This window comes from Cavia porcellus, unplaced genomic scaffold (assembly GCF_034190915.1).
Source record: "Cavia porcellus strain 051 isolate PalLab524CR breed Dunkin Hartley unplaced genomic scaffold, mCavPor4.1 scaffold_9, whole genome shotgun sequence".
In the NCBI taxonomy this organism is placed as follows: Eukaryota; Metazoa; Chordata; class Mammalia; order Rodentia; family Caviidae; genus Cavia; species Cavia porcellus.
This window is the reverse complement of record NW_026947492.1, coordinates 20,433,463-20,451,251: the sequence shown is the minus strand read 5'-3', so window position 1 is coordinate 20,451,251 and position 17,789 is coordinate 20,433,463. Positions and strand designations below refer to the sequence as shown.

The 17,789-nt window shown below is 50.7% G+C and overlaps 1 protein-coding gene across 21 annotated transcripts in view; it reads right to left on the bottom strand.

The window, feature by feature from the left end:
* Window positions 1-378: 378 nt before the first annotated feature.
* The window catches only part of St3gal4 (ST3 beta-galactoside alpha-2,3-sialyltransferase 4), a 40,303-nt gene continuing 22,892 nt past the window's right edge, over window positions 379-17,789 (bottom strand). For 6 of the 21 annotated variants that reach the window (XM_013155488.3, XM_013155490.3, XM_063256040.1 and 3 more), the window contains 11 exons: window positions 7,388-7,463; window positions 7,023-7,131; window positions 6,712-6,752; window positions 6,572-6,632; window positions 6,316-6,413; window positions 6,077-6,137; window positions 5,380-5,475; window positions 5,081-5,270; window positions 4,117-4,260; window positions 1,240-1,383; window positions 379-964 (listed from right to left, as the gene is read on the bottom strand). In XM_013155488.3, coding sequence (XP_013010942.1) covers window positions 878-964; window positions 1,240-1,383; window positions 4,117-4,260; window positions 5,081-5,270; window positions 5,380-5,475; window positions 6,077-6,137; window positions 6,316-6,413; window positions 6,572-6,632; window positions 6,712-6,752; window positions 7,023-7,131; window positions 7,388-7,463 — 1,107 coding nt within the window. In that variant the 3' untranslated portion in view covers window positions 379-877. Of the gene's footprint in view, window positions 965-1,239; window positions 1,384-2,677; window positions 2,772-3,393; window positions 3,692-4,116; window positions 4,261-5,080; window positions 5,271-5,379; window positions 5,476-6,076; window positions 6,138-6,315; window positions 6,414-6,571; window positions 6,653-6,711; window positions 6,753-7,022; window positions 7,132-7,387; window positions 7,464-7,607; window positions 7,797-17,789 lie in introns of those variants that run through there. The other 15 variants (XM_063256039.1, XM_063256045.1, XM_063256044.1 and 12 more) reach the window with 8 other exon arrangements.

Genomic DNA, 17,789 nt, shown 5'->3' with positions numbered 1-17,789 from the left:
CTGGCCCCACCCTGGTCTTCCAAATTCGAACCTCCCAGCCTGAGATTGTGGTAATTAAAGAATGCCCAGGGGAAGAGGAAAGACAGGAAAGGACTGTGCCACTCCCATCTAGCATCCTCTGGTCCGATCCCTCCCTCCCCCTGGAAAGTGGACCAACATATAGGCTGCCAGGCTGGGTGCCTGCAGGCAGGGCCTCTCTGGGCACCACTTGCCTGCCTGCTATGCCAGGGTGGAAATGCATGCCCAGCCACCCAGTACGATCTCAGCAGTGACAACCCTGAATAACTGTGTGATGCCCGGGTCTAACAAACCTGAAATGCTACCACATCTCCATTTCTATACTCCCCACGCTGAAAGGATACAGGGCCTCACCACTGCTTCCGTTTTAGGAAAAATATTTTAATGAGGTCCACTTTTGAGTGACCCCCCCTTGCTAGTGCTCTTCCCATGCCCGCTGGGAGGTAGCAACCCCTCTCTGGAGGGCACCCACCAATTCTGACACCTCCACTCTCCTGGGAGGCCCATCACATGTTATAAAAACTTCTGACTGCCATGGGACCAGCCCACAGCACTCTCCTCTGTCATAATTAAATAGTCCATTAAATAATCTCTGGGTGCTGGCAGAGAGGGGGTGCCTCAGCAAAACACCCCCTACCTCAGATGGGCTCCTGTGGCCTGGTGCCTGTATCCTGGCTGGCTCAGGGCTCCGTGAAAGCAACCAGGGGTGCGGACTCATCTTAGGCTGGGCCAGTCCTGGAACCCCTTTGCCACACAGGGGAGGGTGAGTCCAGTTGGTAGTGCTGGACCAGTTACCCTCATGGCCATGGACAGGGTTGTCCATGCAGTGGGCAGACAACTGACGTGTTCGTTTGCCAAGTCAGAAGTAGGTAAGGTTCTTGAGAACACCCATCTGCAGCATCCGCTTGATGGCCATGGCCTCTTGGGAGACGTTGTGGCCTGACCCCTGTGGAAAGAGCCAGGGGAGGCGGTGGAGGAGCTTCTGGAGACCTCTTTAACCCCAGGAAAGTCTCTTCCCTGCCCCATCTCCTTGGAAATCCCTCCTGCAGTGACTCTGGGAAGGAGGACAGAAGCTGAATGGACAAATACAGTGGATGCACAGTGGGGAGACAGATGCCTTGGGAGCCACCTCTGGGTGCCTGCACCCCTCTCTCCCAGCAGCCTTCTTGTCTGTTCCCTGAGCCTAGCTGGCCTACTAGGCCCCCAAGCAGAGCCACTTACCGTCATGGACTTGAGTGTGATCTGCTCGTAGTAGTGAATGGTCTGCTTCTTATCCAAGGTGCTGGGGTAACCGAAGCCAGCGATGTGTACCAGGTCGCAGAGGTGGAGGGCCATGGTGATAGCCAACAGGCCTGTGGTCGGCTTCTGCAGGGTGAGGGGTGGGAAGGTATGAGAGGAAGCCCTGCTCCTCCCCAGTCTTCTCCTGCGTGCTCTAGGAGGAACTGTGCAGCACGTGGCACCTGTGCAGTCCAACCGGACAGGTTTGAGCCAGCTGAGCCCCTGAAGGACTTTAGTGCCACTGAGAAACTGAACTGGTTCAAAACTGCGGTACTGGGGATTGAAGTCGGGGTGTGTCCGACCAGTGGGCTACATTCCCAGCCCTTTTTGATTTTGAGACACGGTCTCACTAAGAAGCTCAGGCAGGATTTAAACTTGTAATTCTCCTGTCTCACCCTCCCATTGCTGTGGTTACAGGCATGTGCCTTGCACAGGTTTATGTTAAACATTAACTGCTTGGTAAGCACTAGATCATGAGCTTGTTACCTGGTACCAACCCCCCCCCCCCCAAAAAAAAAAAAAAACCAAAAAGGGCTGAGGATTTAGCTCAGTGGCTTAAGCACCTGCCTGGCAAGTGTGAGGTCTCGAGTTTGATCCCCAGTACCAACAAAACAAAACAAAACAAAACAAAACAAAACAAAACAAAACAAAGACTACAATACAGTCCTCCCCTAAACTAGCAGATGGGGAAATACGCCCACCTCAGCACCTACAACCTGCTGTGCAGAGCCCCTTTGCTGTGTGCACTCACAAGGAGCTACATCCTGGGCCCCCGGCACTCCCCTTAGTGCCAGGATCCTTGCAGAGTCCCTTCAAGCTCTCCTGTCTTCTCTCCCCTCTCTGCCTGGGCCGTCTTTTTCTCCTTTGCTACTTTAACCACTGCTGCACCCTCTCATCCAGTGTGGGCCATCTAGAGGCACCATGTCAGCTCTGCCTGGGCCCAGGCTCCTTAAACTTGCCAAGCCCCTCCCCCTGCCTGTGTTCTCTGTATTAGGTAAACAGATCAATCATCCACATGGTTATCCAAGCCAGAGACCCACAACAGATCCTGCGCCTCTCGATTCTCCCTGGGAAGCCCAGGTTATAGCAGGCAGAGTTGTAGGGGTTGTAACGTGACTGCCACTCTTGTTCAATTTCCTCCTCCCACAGGTACGTGGACCCTGCCAACAGGACAAATGTGTTCCTTCCTGTGGCACAGCAGGCTGTAAGATGGAGCCCATCCTGATAGGCTGGTCTTTAAGTCTGTGTGCGGAGATGGGAGTTGGAAGTCAAAGATTCGAAGCACAAGGAGGATTTGTCCTTCTGTTGCTTACTTAAAGGTAGAGGGAGCCACAATGCAAGGCATGTGGGAAGCTTCTGAGGGCTGCAGGTGTCCCCTTACCATGTGCACAGCCAGCAACAGGAGCACCTCACTCCTAGCACACAGGAAACTAATTCTTCAACAAGCAGCTTGGCAATCAGCTTTCCCCTAAAACCTTGGAACAGGAATTCAGTTCTTGTGACCAGCCTTGTGACACCCCAAACAAAGAGCCTAGAGTTCAGTAGGTGGCATGTGTTATTTTAGGGCACTCCCTCTGTGCTAATTAGTTATGTACCAACAGAAAACCAACACAACGTCAAGTACCTGTCACTCCCTGCCTTCCTGGAGCTGGGTTGGAGTCCTCAACTTCTTTTATCTCCCTTCCAAGACTTCACTCCACTTACACCCTTAGCCACATCAAAATGTTCTCCTTAATGCCCCGCAATTTCAATTTCACTTGTACTAGAACAACTTGGGGCCAGGGGAGCTGTTTGGCTTTGCCAAATGGACTGCTTTCCCCCGCCCCTCCTGCTTGCCAGGCCACACAATCTACTAGTGCGTCCTCCTCTGGGAATCCCCCAGCGGGCCCTCTGCTGAGGTCTGTCCCTCCTCTGATCTCCCAGAACGATAGGAATGACTCTATAGTAGCACAGTGCAACCTGGAGACTTATTCTGGTTTCCTTGAGGCAAGGAGCATGTCTTACCTACCAAGCATGCAGGCTGAGAGCCTGGCCCTGCGAGGTAAACAAGTAGGCATTTAAGGGGTCAATTAACCATAGACATCGCCAAGAATAAAATCATTTGACGCTTGACAAACATTTATTGAGCCAGAACTGTCTTCCACTTGCACAATGGGCATTTTATATAAGTGTCTTCTTAAATCCCACAATGGCCTTAAAAGGTCAGTATGAATATCATCCCCACCATACAGACAAGAAAGCCGAGGGTCAACGCCACACGGTAAGTGGCATAAGAGTCCTATGTACGGTGCTGGCTCACCCACGGTGGGGTGGGGGTGTCTGAGAAACGGAGAGAGCTGCTTAAGAAGCTACAGCATGGATTAAGGCCGCCAGTGGAAGACCACGAGGCACTGAGCTGAAATCAAAACGAACACCTGAAAACACGCACCATCATTCCAACCCATGACACAGAGCGAGTTCGAAATGCATTCTCAACTCAAGCAGATGACTACCTGCTAAGGTAAGAGCACGGGTCTAGCGCCTAATGATAACTCTGGAGAAGCTCAAACTGTTCCAAAGCTGGCAGCAGTTCAAGGAGCACCTGCATTCCACATTCTGATCAACACCTGCCAAAGCCACCTTCTAACTGCAGCCCTGAGCCCTTGCTGGCGGTAAGACGCCCCACAGCTCCCCAGGGCACGCACTCTTCCCTGCCACAGCACGCCAAGAAGCCCACCCTTGGCTACCGTGTGCTCCTGAAGCTCGGACGCAAGCTCACTTCCTGCTGACCTGTCTCCCGGACTCCAGGGTGGCCCTCCCTGGCTCCCTGCCCACTCTCACCTGCTTGACCTTGCGAAGCTGATACACCGGTTGCCTCAGCAGCTTATTGGCGGTGATCTCCATGAAGAAGGGGTTGAGAATCCGAACCTGCTTTGGGTTGACGTCCCAGATGAGGGGAGGATGCTTCCAGAAGCCTTTCTGCACCTAGGGGGTGGGGTGCGAAGGGACGGAGAGGACAGTAGGTGAAATCTGTTTTCCGAGTTCAGCTGAGATGGTGGTCTTCAGCGCGGGGCAGGAGCCAGGTGAAGGAGAGACCTCGGAGTGCAGGTGGAAAGGGAAGGAGATGGCCTGTACTAGAGATGGAGGGGAGACCACCAAAGAGAACGAGAGGAGGAAGAGGAGGATACCCCTCTGGGGAGCCAGGTGACAAGGTTTGAGTACAGGGTCTAATCATTACCCACAGCCAGAATACCCAAACAGAAGAAGGGCCTACTATGTTTCAAACTGTCTAAACACTTGGCAAAGTGTCAGCCTGGAAATCAAGTCGGTTGGCACATGTCTATAATCCTCACACTTGGGAGGCTGAGGCAGGACAGAGAGTTCGAGGCCAGCCTAACTACAGAGTGAGCGGTTGTGTCTCCACAAAACGAAACAAGCCAGACTGGACAGTTTACGCTTCGTCCACGTGGCAAAGGAAGGGGCTTTTGTTGGGGACCATCTGGAAGGGCATGGAGCTCACTGTCCTAGCCTGTACCTGTCTGTCTGGAGGTAGCTGTTGGAGGGTTCCTTGGTTCGAAGGCAGACACATTCCAGCAGCAGACAACCCTCCAGTGTGGGGGCCTCTGGCTGCTATGAGGCTTATCAGAAGCCCTTCAAGACGCTGCCCTTGGCGGGGAGCCCAGTACAGGCTGTCGCCTCACTGGCTGTCCAGAGTTGCAGGGCAGACACTACAGGGCGTGAGATCCTGACTCTGACCGTGTCCCCATCCCAGGGGCCTCTCCTTTGCCTCTGCCCTTCCGCCTACCCGCCTCTTGTCACTCAGGATGGTCTCAATCCAGTGGAAGTCCATCGCCTTGAAAGCTACCAGGACCAGAAGCGTGTCTGGGTTGTTCTCCACTTTGGGGTTGAAGTGGGCAGATTCGGGGTAGAAGAGCCGCATGGTGGTCTTGGAGCCCACGTCACTCTCGTAGCCAGCCACCGGGGCATTGTTCAATCTGGGGCAGGAAGAGGCGCCCCATCACTATAGGCCTGGGGCCTGTCTGTGGTCCTCTGCTTGGGACGTCTAATAGCCAAACTCGAGCGGAAAGGGACATTCCCACACACCTGATGACCACGTCGTACTTGTCAATGGCACTGCCAAGCGAGCTGTTCCGCAGCCGGTGTCCATTCCCTACCACCACGCAGCGGCGGCACTGAAGGCTGCAGTGGAAGAGAAGCCATCAGACTAGAAGCAGTGCCTGCTCTCCTTAACCCTCACAGCCCTGGGCCTCCCTAGGGTCCAGCTCAGCCTTACTTCCTAGGCTCTCCTCCACCCCGGCTCCCCACAAGGAGCTTGCGGTCCTGCTGGGTTTGCAGGGCTGGGCCTTAAAGGCAGAGGCAGCTGAGCAGAGCACGTCAGAGAAAGGAAGAGCCGAGGGAGCCCCAGTGAGAAATCCCACTGTGTTGGGCACAGGGGCCTGTGCCTATAACCACAGCCACTATGGAGGCTGCGGCAGAAGGGTTACAAGTTTGAGGCCAGCCCGGGGACTGGTTTGATTCCCAGTTGCACCATAGAACAAAGGAAAAAACAGAGCAGAGCCCCCTTGCTTCTGCCTAGTCCTGCGGTTGCCTCAGTGATACCCTCAGTGGCCTCTGCCTACTCTGGCCCCCTGGTGACCGGGCTGGTTGCCGTGGGGACCAGGGTCCCCTGTGTGTCCAGGAGTCAGGCAGGCTAAGAGGGAGGCTCCCAGGGATGGTGATTTCACAGTGGAGCAGGAGACCAGAAGAGGTGCCCAGACTAGAACGGGAGGGGTCTCCTTACCTCTGGATGCTCTCGGGTATGGAGTAGCTGGTGATGGCCAGCACCCGCAGTAGCAGGTCTTCTACGAAAGAAAGGACAAAAGGAGGGGACTGAGACAAGCCGTGAGCATTCCAAAGCTGCCTACCCTGCTCCAATCCTCCTTGACCTGATCACCTAGGACTGCCCCGGAGCTTGGCACAGGGCCGGGGATGGCAGGAACAAGCAGCGGCATGGGCAAACTGAGCTGGGCAGAAACTCACCACTCCCCTTGGTGCCGAACGGCAGCTCATAGATAGATGGTGTCTTGACCCAGAAATAATCCTTAAGCTGCAGGAAGATGGGGTGACTCTGGGAGTGGCTGCAGAGGAGAGGAATGACGGGGAATTAATCTGGGTGCCAGCGTGGGCTTGGGCCTCAGAGGACTGGCTTCTCTTAACCCACGTCTACCAGCCAGCTGTTAGCAACCAGGCTGCACACACCATTCACTGTCCCAGCCCCTCATCATCTGGCACTTACTTGCCGAAGATTACAGAGACAATCCTTCTTGCCTCGCCCTGGACGCATGGCTCCGTCTTCTCTAGGATGGGAAAATAAAAACTGGAGACAGAGAGAGGAGGCAGGAGCCCCAGTCAGACCCAAGGCCGGATCCCAGGTACCTTTCCTGGAGCACAAAGATCCCACAGCACTGGAGAAGGAACTGTAAGGGAGAATTCATGACCAAAGTTCAACCTTGTGCCCAAATCACCAAGGATCCAGTCTTTCCTGCCCTGCAGTCCCTCTACAGGGGCCTGAGGGGAGTCATCTGGATCCCATCCCCATCTATCCACCCCCTGCCCTCACAAGACTCTGCCCCAGTAGCTGAGTGATCATCGCTGGCCCTCAGAAACTCCTTCTCTGCTAGGCCTTCTGCCCGTGACCACCCTATCCCTGAGGAAAAACCAAGGAAGGACACAGAAGGTAAACTCACAGCTCAAAGTATCTGTCCTCTCGGGAGATGGAATACCATACCATGACCACCAAGACCAGAGCCAACATGGCCAGGAACTTCCAGCCTGCAGGATACATACACAGAGGAGCTGGAGGCAGAAACAGGCAGATGCAGTCCCAGTGCACCTCTTCACCTGCCCCACCTGAGCACTGCCAACCCCCTGGCCCTCTCCTGGCCACCCTGGCTCAAGGCTGGGACCCAAGTGCTTCTGCTGCCCTTCAGGATGAAGAGGGGCTCCCTGGCTCTGGGCTGGATCCTCCACCGCCCCCAGGGGTCCCAGGACACTGCCAAGGCACGTTCATGGAGGCCATCCTTCACTGGGGGAGCCCCTGGACAACACTCACGGGACTTGCTGATCATGTTTCTCAGCAGGTGGCAGGGATCCTGGGGAGAACTGTCATCCCGGCTGCCTCGGGCCACCTAGGAGGTAGGATCCCAGGTGTCTGTCTAGTTGGCTCCACATATACTCCAGGCTGACCACAGAGTGAGACACACCCCCACCCGCCCCTTTCTTCCTCCAGGAAGCAAAAAGCCACTCCCTGGGGCAGCCGTTCCCAGGGGGACCTTGCTGGCCCTAGACTTCCTGCTGAATCAAATCCTCCTGGAGCACCATTAGGAATATCAGGAATCAGGTAGGGCGGCCTGCCACAGAAAGGGAAACTGAACTCCCTGGCCTCAAAGATGAGGTCCCAAGCCAGACAGGTTTACTCCAGCCTCTTCAGTGTGGTTCACCTCACTGTTCAGCATTTTGACCTAGGAAAGACCATATCAGGGGGACAATAGTACCCCATCCACATTATTTTTTGTGGCATTACAGAAGAAATCTAGGGCCTTGGGCTTACTACCATTGAGCTCCCACCCTGCCCTCTCCAGCCTTTTTTGGGAGGGGGCTCTTTTAAAAATAGGCTTTCCCTATGCAGTTTAGGTTGGCCTGGGAGACACAGAGCAGATCCTCCTGCCTCTACCTCCAGAGTGCGGAGATTACAGGCATGCACAGCCATGCCGGGCTCTCTATAGTCACTTCTGCCTCGAAGTTAAACTTCCTGTGCTTACACTTGGGTTGTATTTTACCCAAACCAAGTTTATCTACCCTGTACCACCTAGGCTAACACACGGGTCTGGCCAGAGCCCCCTCTCATTAGCAATCTTCAAAGACTGACTAGGGAGGATCATCTTCAAAATGGTCAAACAGAAGCCAGCCCCTAGTACCCGGGGGTACTAAAGAATGTATCTGAATATATGTGTTCTGATTCAGGGATGTGGGTGGGGCCTGAGGGCACTCCCCACCCCCACCCTGCCGGTTGGGTGTGAGCACACTTCAAGTGGCAGAGCTCTGGGCAAGGGCTCTCCCAACTCATTACTTTGACAGCTGTACCCTCCCCCACCCTCTTCAGCATCCAGCATTTCCTTCTCACCATGACTCTTTTTATACCAGTAAGTCACAGCACTGGCTGTCCAAGGCTAGGACCAGAAGAGTTTTAAAGATATCCCGATGTCTAGTCCCTTCTGTTATTTAATTAGTTAGGGGTCCAAGCATCAGTATATGAAGCAAAGCAAACACACGAAAGACACCTCTGTGGGCCAGGGATATAATAGCTCGGTGGCACAGCACCTGCCGGGCAAGTGTGAGGCCCTGAGTTCAATTCTTGACAGCAAACAAACAAACACCCTACCTCTATGATTCCAATATGCAGCCAAGACGGAAAATGCTGTACATGGCATGTTCCGTAGCAGCAGGAACTTCTGCCCGTCTTGCCCAATCTCAAGGGAAGACACTTTGGTGGTCAGAGGGGAGCAGCCTGGATCAGGCCCAAGCAGTTCTTCTTTGACCTCTTTCTGCATGCGGTTCTGCACTGGCAGTGTCTTTATCCCATTAAGGAGCTGTGTGTGCTCTTCTGGGGCTGTTTTAGGGCTTGCTCCGAGATCCTCAACTAGGGATCTGATGAGCCTGCCCCTCCTTTGTTGGGCTAAGCCACAAGTACCGCTATCGGTACTGGAGCCTTCTCCTAGCACCGCCCCTGGGTACAGACAATCAAGAGGCTAGGTGCACGTCCAAAGTACATGAGCCTCTCCCTCTAACCAGTTGCTCAGGGCACCAGCTTATATAACTTCTAGGCAAAGCTGACCCAGCGCAGGAGGGCCAGCTGCTCTCTCTATGTTTTGTACTAGGGATTGAACTCACGACCTTGTGCTTGCCAGGTAGACACTTATGCTACCGAGCTAAATCCCTGGCCACTAACTAACTGCTTTTAGTGCTGTCCCAAGGACCAAGGTGCCCTGCTAAAGTGAGCTGGTGAGTACAGTCAGGGACTGGTCCAAGGGCAGAAATGAATGCTTGAGGTGAAGACTCGAGGCCTACCAGGAGCAGGACTCCCACTTCTCACTGCCCACACACACGCACACTCACAGGGTAACCTAGCCCTGCTATCTTCAGGGGCACTGTGCAACACCCAGACCTGTCACAGGATTCACTTACTGTTTCAGTGAGGTTTTTTTTTTTTTTGGTAGTGGTACTGAGGACTGAAGTCGTATGTTTTAAAGTCAGTCTCACTTAGGCCCCCTCAGTTCTGTAATGAAACACTGGATATCAGGTCCTGAGATCCCCAAGCTCTCAAACGAATGTACAGCAGAGGCTTAAATAAAAGGAGACAAGTGGTATGATTTTAGGGCTCCAAGTGGGTCAAAGCCCTGTAGCTGAGCTCAAGACTCCGAGGGCTAAGACAAAGACTTATCTTTATTAGGTCCAACAACAAAGGGCAGGGAAACTGAGGAAAAACACAGGCAACGAGCAGGACCTTGGGAGTCACTTCAAGGACGTCTCCAATTATGAATCAAGTCAATTCAGTAGAACTGTCTTATCATGAAGACATGATAGGAGTGAGACAGTAGGTGTAACTCCTGAAGCTGCAGTCTCTATCTGATTGATGTTTGAGCCAAGTGTCCACAGCTGTGGCCTTATCTTGCCCTTTGAGTATCTCTGACCTCAAAGGCCACTACAGGCCTTAGCAAGGACCAGTGATTCACAGAGGTCCACTTACTCTGAGTCAGCTCCTGTCACCAGGCAAGGAACCCATGCCTAGGACAGACTCACAGATAAACAAAGAAAGCCAATTAGTTAATTTTAAATCCTGCTCAGAGTCGCTGGGTAGTGGTCTCCAACAACTAGAGGCACCTGCCTGCCTGCCTGCTAGCTCTGGACTCACCCCCACTTCTTCCAAATCCCACCATCTGGACAAAGGAAGCCCTCTCCCCTGCCATCACCTTCCGAGTACCAATCCCCCATCACAAGTTGGAGCCCACTGGGCAACCATGCAGCATCCTATCTCGAAATTAAAAGGAGCCAGGAATGTAGCTCAAATACAAAGGGCCTAGGTTCAGTCGCCAATGCCATAAAAGACGACAGAATTCATCCCAGTGATGTCCCTGCTCTGCATTCCCTACCATTGCTTCCCTCTCTCCTGCCTGACCTCTAAACACACTCTGGACTCCCTAAAATGCAAAATCCTGAATCTTTCTGTCCCCTGCCTCTCACTCCTCACCTATCTGGTCTTCTTCCCTGCTTTCTCCTCTGCCCTCCACCCACTCCTCTCTCATTTTGTGCTGAAAACATCAAAGTCCTCCCAGAGGCCTCCGAAACCCGGGGCAAACCTACCCGGGTCCTCCTGCGCTCCTGGACAGCTCTCGTTGGCCCCATTCTGCTTCCCACACTTTATTTAAATGCTGGCATTCTCCAGGCTCTTTCCGGGAACCCTTCCATACTTTTTCACACAAGTTCATTCATTTTCAGAGGTTTAACTAGTAGGCACACATTGATGCTTGGAGGTCTTTTGAGCCCGAGTTTCTCAGATCCCACCCTAATATTTCTAACTGTCTGCTTGGATGACCTTAAATGCTTCAGGCTGGACTTGTCCCGCGCAGCCTCCTCTCTCTGCCCTCTAACCCCAGATGTGCATGGTCCCAGCCGGCCCCTTCCCAGCCGGTTACCCCAGGGTGAGTTCCTACCCATGTGTTCGGTCCAGCAAACCCTTCCTGGCGTCACACAGGCACAGAGGACCTGAAGCCTTATAAAGCCAGCCCCAGTGTACAGTCCGCAGTCTAGACCCCCAATGCGGCCCCCATCTCCCTGTCCTGCCGCTAGAGCCCACCACACGGGAGTGAGCCGAGAGAGACAACTCAGGCTTCCACACCGGCTTCACACTTCGTCATCGTTAGTCCACTGTCAGCTCTCAGCCTCCGGGTGCTGGGATTACACTTGTGCTCCAACACTCCTTGCTCTGAGCTTTATCTTTAAAGCTCATTTTAAACTAGCTGACGTAAGTTAGACAAAACTCTCCGTTTCAGATACTCACTGTCCCTCTAGAATAATTATCTTGAAACTCACTAAAAGACTCAGGTCTCTTGCAGTCTTCTATCAGTGTTATACAGATACAAACACAACAATATGAAATATATCCACTAGGCTCAAATACATTATTTATAAATTTTAAGGAGCAAAGAAGACATTAATTTATACTTAGAAAATACCTTTATTTTAACTTAACTATAGATAATTTAACTTAGATGGTAAATATCTATATATTTATTTCTTAGCAATTGCCCACACAATGTAAAATATCTGACAAACACAAGTCAAGGTCCCAAAAGACCCCCCCCCCCGAGGGGGGGGAATGCCAAAAGTTGCAGTCAATACCTCAAAACTGCATCTACATGTCTACACCAGAATGCTCTTTAAAAATCCTCAAAGAGTTTCTCTGGGCCTTTTAAATGTGAATATTTACACAGATCCCAATGCATTATTTGAAATCATATTTTCATGTCACCAAAAGCAAACCATCTAGATAATATGGATGCCGTAAAAGAATCCACTCTGAAGACTATAAAAGGAGCTTCACTAATCATGAGCACTTCAAATGGCAAAGCTCAGAAGATCTAGAAAGATCCAAGAACTGCAGGGAGAAATGGTTGTTCCCTACCAGCTCCTCCCGGCTTGGTCATTTCAGAGTTATAAAAGTTATTACCAATGTAAACGTGGACTCAGCTTTTCCAGGAAATTAACAAGAAGTGCAGCTTGGCTGGCAACGCTTACTCAGACAGAAGTTAATGCATAAGACAAAACTGTTTCTCTCCTTCACACAGACTTAGTAAGAAAGCTCTCACATGGGCTGTCACTGGATAATGTTTGATACACAGAAACTTTTCAAACTGCTCCCATTTCTCTACTATAATAAACCATAGGGGATTTGTTACCAATTTCAACTTCTGCTGAATAAAATAACAAAGTGTGTTGGGCTCTGTAAACCGCTCTAGTTTAAGAAAGCAGCTTTGAAAATATCCTGAAACAAACCAATATTGGACTGATGCAGTCGTGACCCAGAGACCACACCGGGAGGCGGAAACACTCACACCTGGGCCTTCCCCTGCAACTCATTAAAAGCAGGATTTGCATTTATCAGTTAAACTGGTTTTTTCTATAAACCCTAAGCTCTTCTAACCCAAGACTAGCAAAGCACTGCCTACTCATACGAGGAGCAGCGTTATCATAACTGTCCGCAGTGTTGCACACCCTTCTGTGGTCCCAGGCCTGGCCTCTCAGAGGTGGCTGGATCTAGGATGTGGGGTGCTGGGTGCTGGCTACATCAGTCCACTGACTGCTTTGGCATAGTCCTGCCTGTGGATAATGGGAAAGCCCCCCTGGGTGTGAGTGCCACCCACCCTAAGGTGCATAGCTTGGATAGCATGTAAGGGACAGAAGAGGGCTGCTGTCATTGCTGCTGCTGCTGTTCCTTGCTACTTGGCTGCCTTCGCCTGCCAGGAACTGTTTCTCCTCTGCCATGCCTCTCTGCTATGCCTTGGAGCCGGCTCATTATGGACTAAAACCTCCACAAACTGTGAGCCAAATAACGCTTTTTTCCCTTTAACTTTGAGCGTTGGGCCAGGCATGATGGCTCACACCTATAATCCCAGCACACAAGAGGCCAGGATGGGACGACCCCTGCCAGTTTAAGGCCAACCTGAACTACATGATGAAATTCAATTTTTAAAAATTTGGGATGTTGGTTATTTTGTCTCAGTAACAGCTAAATTAGGTAAAAACATAGGCAGTTGGGCAGGGCTAGGCCCTTGTGAGTCAGTACAAAAGATAATGTATTACAACTGTGGCTGGGCATCTATCTGTCAAAGGGCAGCCTCCAGATAAGGACAGAATGACCAGGCCTGTCTGCCTCCCCAGCGGAGGAATGCCTCACTCTATGTCTCACCATGTAGTTCAGGCTGGCCTTGGGCTCACCCTCCTGCTTCTGCCTCCCAGAGTGCTGGGGCCACAGGCATGTGCCATCGTGCCCAGCTATTTTTTTTTAATTTTTATTTTTTTAAAATAACCTTTATGAAACTGACCTTTTTCCTGAAGTCAAACACCTACAATATAATTCTAAGTAGCCAACACAAGCAAAATGCATTTAGCAGTTGAAGACACATCCTTCAAAACATTTTCATCCTTTGTCACATCCTTCATCCTTTGTCACATCCTTCAAAACATTTCCTTAAATCATGTGAGCAAAATGGCAAAGGAGTTTATTCGTTCTTAGTTACTGAGTACTCTTTTCAATCTATCTGGTGCTATGTAAACAATATACAAACACAAGTACACACATAGGATGTAACATAATTCACACATTCACGCCAACATACATAAAACAAAGTCATGCCATTGGAATGGTTTTCCTTTATATGGAAAACCAATCCTTTATTCCTATATACTCAATCCTAAATTTGCATATGCAAAGTAGGACTCCGGCTGTAAGTAGAAAGGTGAGAAAATACACAAAAGAGACCACCTGCCTCCTTCATCTGAATGTGAATTTTCCCGGAAGCTTTTTTCTTGCCTGCCTTAACTTAGCAGAAGTCTGAGTCAATTTAAAATCTCTTACTCCACGTTTTAACACATTTTCCATTCTGTTTAAATTTAGATGTAGCGGGTCAGAAGTTTACATCTCTTATCCTGGCTCGGTGGCTCAAGGCCTCCGGTATGAAAAGAAAGAAACTAGTTTAGGCATAACATTCTCCCACCAAGAAAAACACAAAGTAAAACACCTGTAGTCAAACGTCTCTGATTTTTCTAGATAGAGAATGGAGGTGGCAGGCGAGGAAGAACAATTTTCGGCAAGCAAGTTTTGACAAATATTTTTAAACACAAGGTTAGAGGAGTCGTGAGCGAAAATGAGGGGAAATGTAAACTCCAGTAAGCCCACTGGCATTAGCTTGTACCTGTCCCAAACCCAAAAAAGGCAAAGAAAGGCAGCTATGGAGATTAGCTCAGTCGAAGATATGCCAAGGAATCTTAAGCACAATTCCGTGAAATCAGTGTGCTTTCAGTTACACAGGCCACGGTGTGCTATGATAAAAATCACTTTTTTTCTCTTTTCTTTTTTGAGACAGGGTTTCACTATGTAGCTCAGGCTGGCTTTGAACTCACTTTGTAGCCAAGGATGGCTTTGAACTCTCAGCAATCCTCCTGCCTCAGCCTCCCAAATGATTAAAGGTGTGCGCCACCAGACCTGGATTACAACAGTGTTCCTCAAACTCACCAGCAGTAATGGCCTCAAGTCTTAATCCAAACTTTTGTGCACAAATGATTAAGAGCCTTCCATGACAGGAAGGCTCACAAAGCTGCCTCGGAATGACTGCAAGATCCAAACCGCTTACATCATTCTAGACAGCACTGAAATCTGCTGCCCATCTTAGAATAAACGAGGTTATAAGAAGAAAAGGATAAAACACAAAGGCAGTCCAAAGCAAACCCAAACAAACGCCTGGAACCTTTTCCTACCTCTGAATCTCTCCTCACATCCATGAGCATCCCCAGAGGACCTGCAATGGGTCCTCGTGACCACAAACAGTGAAGGTCCTCAGCGGAGTCTCCACGCTGCTTCACACTTTCAGCCATCTTTACTCATTGTCCTGGGTCCTGCGCAAAGGAAGCTGGGCCCCAGGCTTCCTGGGGTCAGCATCTGCATATTCTGTTCCTTCTCCCCAGGCTGAGAAGACTGGGGGAAGCTGCTTATGCTTCAGGGCTCAGGAAGTCACGTGTCTCCAAAGGGCCTGAATCTAACTTTTTGTCATTTGGACATGGGGGTCTTTCTATGCAGTTCAGGCTGGTCTTGAACTCACAACAACAATCTTCCTGCCTCAGCAGTGCTGGGATTATAGGCACGAGCCACCACACCCAGCTTCAGTCTAACTTTTAAAGTTCCATTTTGCAATGCTGGTTACAGGACCACTGGGAGAGACAGCTCAAACTGTGGAATCAAGAGCTACTACAAAAGTCCCCAGCAGGCTGGTGACACCTGGGTTCGGGCCATCCCTTTGACCCCAGAACTATGGCGTCCTGAGGTGCAGCTTCAGCCTGCAAGAGACAGGCAAGATTCCAAGGAGCCCGGTCTGCAGCAGCCGGGGGGGTGAGGACACCTGTGGCCCTGGGCCTTACTGCTTCAGACATGAGTTCTGGGCTTTCGGTTTCCCAGGCAGCTCTTGGATTTACACAGGACTGGTTACTCTCCCCTCTTGCCTACGGCTCCCTTTCTCCATGCCCGTCCCATCGCTGTATCGGGGCTGTGGATAACCTGCTTGGTATTAAGCTCCCAGTGAAGGAGGAATCTGTCTCAGGATGGAATTGTGCCTTGAATCTTCTCACCCACATCTGATCAAAATGAGAGCAGCCTTTCATTTCTCACTTGGTGCTGGATCAAATTAATACACCAAGGCTTTGGGGAGGGAGGGATGTGTTCCGTGAGAGAAGGATGTGGATTTGGGGTTGAGACAGATGACACAGTTCAAATGAGTCCTCCACGTGTTCACATGTTCAGAATGAATCTCACTACAGCTGCGCTGAGAGGCGGGACCTTTAAGAGGCAGTCAGGCCACCACCGAATTATTGCTCCTGTGGGCTCCTTATAAAAGACGACTCTGTCCCCTTCCTCCATGGGATGATCCAGCCCCTCCACTTTGGATTTCCCAGCCTCCAGAACTAGGAACTAAATAAATAAACCCTGTTCATCCTGGATGACTGTCTGTAGCACCACCCCCAGTCTAGCTCCACCCTTCTGGACAAGCCCCCCCCCCCCCCCCGTGTCATCCATCTCAGATGGCCTCTTCTGTAGGAAGTGTTTTTGGATACGTTTAAATAACTTATGTTTTTCTGGGCCTCATGTTGCAGGTCTGTGATCCTGGCACTCAGGAGGCAGGAGGGTCAATGAGTTCAAGACCAGCCTGGGCTATGTAGTGAGTTCAGGGCTAGCATGAACTGCCAATACCTTATCTCAAAAAACATAATAAAAAAACCCCCAAAGATAAATAAATTAATAAAGTTTTTATTCCTACAAAATATTGTTTAGAGCCAGGCATGGTGTCCATACCCATAACCTCAGCACTCTGGGAGGCTGAAGGAGGAAGATTAAAAGTTCAAGTCAAGCCTAGGTAACTTAGAGACTTAGTGAGACTCTGTCTCAAAATAAGACATAAAAATGGGTTTGGGGATGTAGTTCAGTGTGAAGGCCCTGGGTTCCATTTCCAGTACAGTAAATTAATACAAATTAATAAAGAGTTTATACCTTGAGTCTAGTATAGATGGTACAACTGGAGCCCACTCATCTAAACCCAGGTAACACCCCCGCCCGACCTCCCTGACCTTTGTCCTAAAGCTTCCTACCCACAAGCAGAGGTAAAAAGACCTGAGTCCGCCTTGGAGAATTCTGAAATCCCAAGCCAGGACGCATGCCAGACTCTCCAGTGAGACCTGCAGCAGGGATGGCAAACCCTTCCAGAGCTTTCCATGACACGAACCACCCGCTGCAGCAGGCGTGCCAACGTCCACCACCCCCGATCTGTCATCAGTTTTCTTCAGGCGGCGTCCACAGAAGGCTCACGCGTGCGGACTGCATCTCACACATCCTGTTACACCAGAGTGGACTGCAGGAGACACAGCAGTTACAGCTCCGCGCCCTGCCCATAGTGCTGTCACCCGGAAGACCCAGTGAGAGCCAGCCTGGAACTGGCGCAACATTTGAAAGCCAGAAGTGCTATGACTTCTGTGCTGGTTGCATCTTCCTTGCACTCAGGTGAGCCTGAGTGAGCTGTCACTTAAATCAAACCTCGCTGCTGGTTCCTGATGTCGCAATGCCTTGCCCAATTCTTTGTCCCTAGAGAACAAGAACCTAGAAACCTGTCCAGGAAGGAACTTATCACCCACTGTAACAATTCCACAGCTTTGCAGATGATTTAACTGTACACTGTGTAGTTACTGGTTTTTACACCTTGCTCGACGATCTGCGCCCTTTGCTACTGGACACTTACACAAAGCGTCAGTCGGAGGGTCACACTCCATATGTCTCAAATTCATGTTCCAAGATGGAAAAGTTTGAGAACTGAATCTGTTTTTCCCAAAGAAATAAGGGGAGACCAACTAATTGTTGCTAGGCCCCAAAACTTATACTTACAAAATTCGTTTTTCCAGGACTTTAACGAATTTCACAATGACCTTTCTTTAACTCTACATTTCTCATGGGTTTCCTCCTAGCTTGTGGCTGGTGTCATCTCTCTGGAGCCACGGTTGCGCTATGTTGCACACCCACACAGAGACAGCACAGTGACAAAGGTTTTAACACTGACACAAGCACCGTACGTGGTCTGTGAGTGAGTGGTGCTTGGACTGAAGTGTCACCCCTATGTGTCCCTGTTGAGACGCAAAGCATG